The following is a 7,271-nucleotide window of genomic DNA, read 5'->3' on the forward strand; positions in this document are numbered from 1 at the left end:
ATATTTTTTTCTATAATATGCTTAATAAAATCGACGACGTAGCCGTCGATATTTGATTAATAAAATCGACACAGTTTCCGTCGATTTAATTATTTAGATACCGATAAATTCTTTATATATTTTTTGTTTTCTTTGTCTATTTTAAATTTAAAAAGCAACAACTTTACCGTCGATTTTAATAGTTATATGTTTTAATTATTTTTTTATTTGAAAAATAGTAAACCATTAATGCAAATAAATTTTTAAATATAGAAATAAAATTTATACAGAATATTAGATAACAAGACAAAATAAATTTTTAAATATAAAAATAAAATTTATACTAAATATTAGATAATGAGTTTACAAACTTATCAAAATAATAAATAATCCTCTAACATAAAGACTCAAGACAAGATAAATAACTAGTAAGAGAAAGATGTCAAAATAAAAGGAAAAAGAAAAAGATGCATTAAAATACAAAAATTACTATGTCTAATATCATACAGTTGGACCAGCAATTGAAGAGGTTCCTGAATCCACAATTACTATGTCTTCTTCTTCCAAATTTGCACACGCAAGTTCTTCTTCTTCTCCTCCTCCTCCTTCTTCTTCTTCCAAATTTGCATACGGAGGTTTTTCTTTTTCTTCTTCTTCTTCCTCTTCTTGAATAGCCTTTCTTAGAAAACTTAGCAATAGATAGGTAACTTACTAATAAGATGCAATGTTTAGTAACTATTATAATATCTTGAAACATAGTATTCATATCCAATCATAAACATAAGAAATAGTGAAACAAACAATGTATATAGCTTAAATATCTTGCTAGAAATCACAGAAATATAAGAGAACTTGTTGATCTATTTGCAAGTAGAACATCTCCAACATCAATCTGAAGGTATAAGAGAAAAAGTTAATATTGACATGGTTGATGAGGAGTATTAGAGATGAAGTTCTAAATCTAGAATTAACCTGCCAGTAACTCTTTTGAGATATTGGAACATAAGTGTGTTCACCTCTAAAGTGTCTCGAGTTAATACCACCAAAAACAATCTCACCCCCTATCTCTGCCATTGGATCTTTATTTAGCCAAAGAGAGAAAACATTTTGATATATGTACCCTTGATCTATCATATTGTACCTATATTCATAGAAATAATCACTCTTTTGAAGAATCGTACTTTAAACTAGTCACACCACTAATCATGCAATATTGTTTAATAACTATATGATAAGAGAAAAATGAAAAAATATGTGAATTATTGAAACACTCAAATAAACAAAAGTTACCATACTGGTATGACTTCTCCAATTGAAATATTTTTTGAAGTTATTGCGTGTGTTGTTTCTCGAATTTATTGCTTTCTATGGCCTTTGAAATTTAGATGCTATTATATTTGGTGTTTTAAGGGTTGCAAGATCTGTGCTTCCCCATGGCAGTGGCATAAGGAAGAAAATAGTGCACTTTATTAATTGTGATAATATGATGTGTGTGACTGATCTATCACTTGTTCTGTTGTTTACTGCATCATTTTGGATTTTATATATATCCTTTTTGTAGTTTTTAGATTTCATTTGTTTTTCTCTGATTTGGTTGTTTTAGCATTCTTTACATAAGAGATTTGGAATAATGGTGATGTTGCACTTGTCTTCTGTTCTATGGATATAAGCATTCTTTACATCTAGTCTTTACTTAATACAATTTATGTGACGATGTCTCATCCTCTTCTGTGCATTCTACTTTACCTTAATAACATTTTTTTATTGAAATATCTTTTATTAGCTTATGCTTGTTAAACTATGAATATGTGAGATTTGAAAGATTCTTTCCATTTTAAAAGAAAGCATATGAAACTTAATAACACCGTTCGAAATAAAATAAAATAAAGAGGGTAAAATACTGACTTGGTCTTTGATGACGATATCCCCAACTTTTACAACATCTTGGCTGAAGAATCTATAAATGGATCCATGGCCATAAGGGATTTTGCAAGATGTGCCTAGATAATTTTCCCAATCAGTTCAACACCAACTTTAGAAACTGAGTTTCACAAAACAAACTTTCTATCTGTACTTTGTACATATAAACCCAAACAGAAGCATGTCAAAATGAAAAACATTATGATACATCATCAAATATCAAAATAATTCAAAGATACCTACCAATATCAGTATAGGTGCTAAATATCTTTGACTTGTACTTGGAATGAAAATAGCAAGGAATCTGCATTGCAGTCACATTTACTTCTAAAATAAGTTCAATATGAGAAACTAGCATTGTTCCCAAATCCATTATGTGAGGAAGAGTTTTGTTTTTCATGTAAAGTTATCAAACTCTCGAGCAACCTCAAAGTTTCATGAGTTTATGAGTTTAGATTCTCAAATCGAGTTTAGTTTTTCTGGTAAACTCATAGCTGAGTTTCTAGATTCGAAATTACCTAAGCTCCACGAGTTTAGATGAACTCTCAAGTTTGATTACATTTGCTCTGTTGTCGTCTTAAAAAAATATGAAAACATTAAAAAAGGATCATTCAAAAAAGTTTTGCTAACTAAAGCAGGGCATTTCTTAAAGAGTCAAACAAAAATGTCTAACTTTTCAATGCAATAAACATGTCAAAACTCAATTTTGGCTCCTTAAGCAGCACTGGATAGCAAAACCTTAACTCAATTTTGGCTCCACCAATATCGTATTCCACTCCCCCCTCCCCCTATTTTATAAAGCTTAAATCTCTCTCCAATTGCAAACAGAACATAACAGAACATAATTTTGCATATTTTCCAAGTATAAAAGAGATAGACACATAATACATCAAGAAAAAACAATCACACTATTCATGCTTAGCACGGTATAATCAAAGTCGAAGCCAATCATATAGAAAGATAACAAATCAATAACATTCAAACTAAAATAAAATAGAAAACTCACCGCCTTACGCAGCTTCTTGATGAGTGCCATAGGCTTGTGAGTCAAACCGCGCTGAAACCTGCAACAGCGAAAAACAATTAAAAACTTCAACACATAAATACAAAATCCAAATGCAAATGTTTGACATAGGTACCTTCTGCGAGCACGAATAGTGAAGAGCTTAACGACTTCATCGGTGGACATGTCCAAGAGTGCATCGAGATCCACGCCTCTGAAACTGAACATCTTGAACGTCCTCTTCTTTGGTGCTCCAGTGTAAGACCTAAAATCTTTGAAAAAGGGCTATCATTAGCTAATTTCAAATTCAGTGTTTCTGTAGCTTTAATTTCAGAAATTTCTCTATTAAAGAAAATTAAAGCAAGTTTTGATTTATTGAATTTGAAATAAATTGAGATTATTATCCAATTTTACAATTATTGGATTATTTTCTATATTCAAATTATAAAGTTGGTAGTTGTGAAATAATAAGGATTTCTATATGATTTGGATTAAATAATTAATATTTTAAATATTAATACTGCTATTTTGGAAAATAGAAAAATTAATTATATTATTTCTAATTTTTAGATTTGGACATTTTATTGAAAATAATTTGTAAAGTTGATGAGCAAATAGTATTTTCTATGTACAAATAGTATTGGATTTAATTTGGGTTTCAATTACTATATTATTCCCAATTTTATGTGAAATTACTATATTGCCCCTAAACCTAATTTATCTAAACCCTAGCCTTCCCCACTCTCCTCAGCACCGCACCTTTCACCAAACAGCCCACACCCCCATAGTTTTCTCCACCGTGAAAGAAAGAAGAAAGAAAGAAAGATGGGGAAATAGGGAAGATAGGGCCGCGGGAGAAGGGAGGAGGAGAGGAAGGAGATTCGCGCCGGCGTGCTGGGCTCCACCGCCGCCGTCGCGTCGTCGCCGTCAACACTGCGAGATGCCATCCGCGTCACTGTCGCTGAAGCTCTGCGCCGCTGTCCAACCACCGCGCCTCGCTGTCAGTTGCTGTTCATCTTCATCGCGATCAGAAGGAAGACCCGCGCAAGAGTCAGTGGAGGAGGAGCCTCGCGTGTCACCGTCAAGCTTGAAGAAGAGGGGCTGAGTTCCGCGCGACTGCCGTTCGAAGGGCTGAGCTTCGCCGCCGTTCGGCCCAGCCACGAGCTGCTGTCGGAATCGTGTGAGGAGGAGTGCGACTCACCGCGCGGAGCTGCGCCGCCGTGTGCTGTCGCCGTGGCCTCGGACTGCCGCCGCCGTCCCTGTGCCGCCACTGCTGGAGATCCACCCGATCTGGTCTGAAGGAAAGGAAGAGGTTCAGGCCGCCGTTGCTACTTGCGTTGTGAGCTTCTGCACCATCCACCACCGCAGGTGTCGCTGCCGGAGAAGGGAGCTGCATCTCTGTGATTCTAGCCGCCGGGAGTGGTTCTGTGACTTCCGAAATCGCCGCCAGAGCTCCGGGCTGAGCTTCTGCCACTTGAGACCCTGCTGCCGTCGCTGAAAAAGTTTGCCGGTAAGGGTTTTAATTGAGGTTTCTGCCTTTTTAGAATTCAAGAAGGTTTTAACGCTGCACGATTTTTATAGTTGATCCATCGAAGCTTCTGGCCGCCGCCGGAGCTGTTGCCGGGCCGATTCGAAATCGCAGCTGCCTCATTGTGTTACTTTGATAAGAAATTATGTTTCGAATAATCTCGCGTTAGTATTCTGTTGTGTTTGGTTAATGAATATGAGTCTTGGTAACGTGGGATCGAGTCCTGATTATTATATGTTGCGATTAGTGTTGCTTTGGTTATTATGAACGTGACTGGAAGCTGAGGTTTTGGTTGCCGTCAGTTCGGGTTGAGGCGAAAAGGACTCTGTGAGACGTTTGGATTATGGAATTTGCGTTTTGAGGTAGGGGCGCTTTCCAAAAACTATATTCTTATATATTGGAATTATTACATATGGATACTGATGTGAGAGAATGTGTATTTGGTGATTGTATCGGCCTTATGTATGGCTTGATTTGCCTTGGTTGATTATGAACGTCTGTTGGTTGAATTGTTGTGTGGTTTTGTGAAACGAAATGCTTTTCAAGTTGATTCTTTTAAAGCTTTGAGATCGAGTTTAATCCGTTGAGAATTGAATTGAGTTAATTTTATTGAGAATGTGAAAAAATAGAATCCACTCTTGAATTCAGCCTGGCTTGCTTTAAATGATCTGGTTTTTGATGAATGATTGTTACTGAACCGTTTCTTTGAAACTTTAGAAATGAGTTTATTCGGCTGATAATAATGATTTGATTTTTGAAACGGTTTTCTTGAAATATGGTATTGAGGTTAATTGTTGGATTTTGGCTTGCCTTTGAATTGATTTTGGATTTTGGGCTGTTGGAAAAGGATTGTGGAATGGCTTTGTTGGGACCCTGACCGGGTGGCAAAGTCCAAGTTTTAGGGGAGATGCTGCCGAAATTTCTATAAAATCCGAGTCTTTATTGAAATATTGTCTGGGAAAAATGATGAGCTGAAGGCTTCTACTATTTTAGTTGAAATATCAAGAAAGGATGATTCATGCTTTTGAAATAAATTATTAAAGAGGGAATTGTGATTTAGTCTTGCTTCTTAAGAAAGGCATTGTATCTTTTTCAGGAGAAAGTTATTTAGATGAAACTTATGTTTTAAAGCTGTTTTAAATGTGATAAGGGCAATGCCTTTGAATTTGACTTGAGGGTTTCAATTAGAGGAGTTTTAATGATGTTGAAAGAACCTAAATGTCTATTGACAAGTTTCATTTTGAAATATTTTGAGAAAGGTTTTAAGTTCTTTTTGAACTCTGAATTCTTGCAAGACTAAAACAATTTTGAACAGTTGAAACGTTCTAGAATTTATCATGGGGGTTGAAGTTAGTTTTGCCTAAGTAAAGGAAACGGCTTGAAAGAAGTAAATGATTACGTGACTCGGTTTGGCTTAGATCCTATTTTATTACTCAAATCGGAAAGCCAATGTTTTAATGATTTTAAATGAATTTGGCGAAATGAGTTATGCTATTCTCCCCTAAGGACTTGGGACCTTGCCGAGAAACTTTGTTATAAAATCCCATTGTTGGATGGATGATTTTGAATGTTTCAAAATGAATCTTTAACTTTCCATGGTTATGGAAGTTTTGAAAAGAGGATGCCGAGAGTGGCATGGTTTTAAAAGGGGAATTTACCTTGAGTAAAAGTGGCTTATGAACCTGAGATGATTTGAGAAATGAGATCTTTAAAGCCAAGGCTGAAAAGAGTTGGAACTTGATTTCAAAGTGAAATGATTTGGGAAAAAGTGATTTATGGCTTAAATGCCGATTTTATGAATTGATGATGTTGAATGTGGAAGTGTTGTTTTGTTGTGAGCCGGAATGGCTGAGTATGATATGAATATTGGTTGGTTCTGGACTGAACCGTGAGCCGGATGGCTGAGATGGATGTTGATCCATGGATGAGATTGAATGCATGTATATGCTGAATCATTGATAAATGTGAATGTTGCACTTCCACTATCGGAGATAAGAGTTTCCATGGGAGAAAGCAGTGGCTAGCCACCACGTGCTCCAGGTTGAGACTCGAAGCTCTTTTGACCCTATGTCGTCAGGGTGGCCGGGCACTGTGAAAGCCCCGGATGAGCTCACCCCCATAAATATTCACCAGTGAGGGTGATGGATATGGATCATGATTATGATCAAGTTTATATTGAGTATAACTCGAGTTGGGGAGACACGACAAAGGGACAGTCCAATGGTTAGCTACCAGGACTTGTTGGGTTGGCTCTATAACCGACAAATGATATCATCAGCCACTAGGGACAGGCATGCATCATATGCATCTATGTGACATTATTTGCGTGTGCATATTGTACTTGGTTTGTCTATGTGATTACTTGAAATTAACTGCTACTTGTTCTACTTGCTGTAACTGTTTGTTTGTGCTTGAACTTCCTATCTGTGTTTGCAACTGGGACTCTGTTGGATTGTGATGATTGGTTGTTGGTTGGATTGTTTGGGCCTAGGACCGTGGTTGAATTGAGATGGACCGATGGTTGGTTTCGGTTTTGTGGTTATGGTTTGGAAATGTGTGAAAGGCTAATTTGGTTCAGCATAGATAAACCTTTTGAAATGCTTTTGAATATTGTTTTAAATGAACAGTTTCCTCTTTCAGAAAAGGATCTCAGATTTCTCTTTTATTGTAAACCTTTGTTTTTAAAAAGAGGCATAAGACAGTTATTAATCACTGGTACGGTTTATCTTCACGTATCCTATTACAGTAATTCCCAAAAACCCTCTACTGAGAACCCTTTCGAGGATGATGTTCTCACCCCCCCTACATTTTTCCCCTTTCAGGATATGGGCGCAGAAGTCA

The 7,271-nt window shown here is 36.2% G+C and overlaps 1 protein-coding gene across 7 annotated transcripts; it reads right to left on the bottom strand.

Annotated features, from left to right (window-relative positions):
* Nucleotides 1–295: 295 nt before the first annotated feature.
* Nucleotides 296–3,264, bottom strand: LOC112758735 (small ribosomal subunit protein uS19y). Of its 7 annotated transcripts, none has more exons than XR_011874104.1 (5): nt 3,039–3,264; nt 2,906–2,963; nt 2,143–2,203; nt 1,885–2,047; nt 296–667 (listed from the first exon to the last, which is right to left on the bottom strand). XR_011874104.1 is itself a non-coding variant. In XM_025807463.3 (5 exons), the coding sequence occupies exons 1-5, from the start codon at nt 3,128–3,130 to the stop codon at nt 452–454; spliced, it is 522 nt and encodes a 173-aa protein (XP_025663248.1). In that variant the 5' UTR covers nt 3,131–3,264; the 3' UTR covers nt 296–451. The 7 variants fall into 7 exon arrangements, 3 of the variants coding, with proteins under 3 accessions (XP_025663248.1, XP_072076190.1, XP_025663249.1); XR_011874103.1 differs by having other exon boundaries at nt 296–1,120; XM_025807463.3 differs by having other exon boundaries at nt 1,885–1,979.
* Between the last annotated feature and the right edge of the window lie 4,007 nt (nt 3,265–7,271).

Source organism: Arachis hypogaea, chromosome 16, assembly GCF_003086295.3.
Source record: "Arachis hypogaea cultivar Tifrunner chromosome 16, arahy.Tifrunner.gnm2.J5K5, whole genome shotgun sequence".
NCBI classification, from domain to species: Eukaryota; Viridiplantae; Streptophyta; class Magnoliopsida; order Fabales; family Fabaceae; genus Arachis; species Arachis hypogaea.

Bases quoted from the DNA above. Each gene is read 5' to 3' on its own strand.
- LOC112758735 (XM_025807463.3), bottom strand. From the start codon at position 3,130: ATGTTCAGTTTCAGAGGCGTGGATCTCGATGCACTCTTGGACATGTCC. The intron at 2,204-2,905 runs GTGAGTTTTCTA...ACTGCAATGCAG, and splicing joins TCAAGAAGCTGCGTAAGGCG to ATTCCTTGCTATTTTCATTC. The intron at 1,980-2,142 runs GTAGGTATCTTT...AAAATTATCTAG, and splicing joins TAGCACCTATACTGATATTG to GCACATCTTGCAAAATCCCT.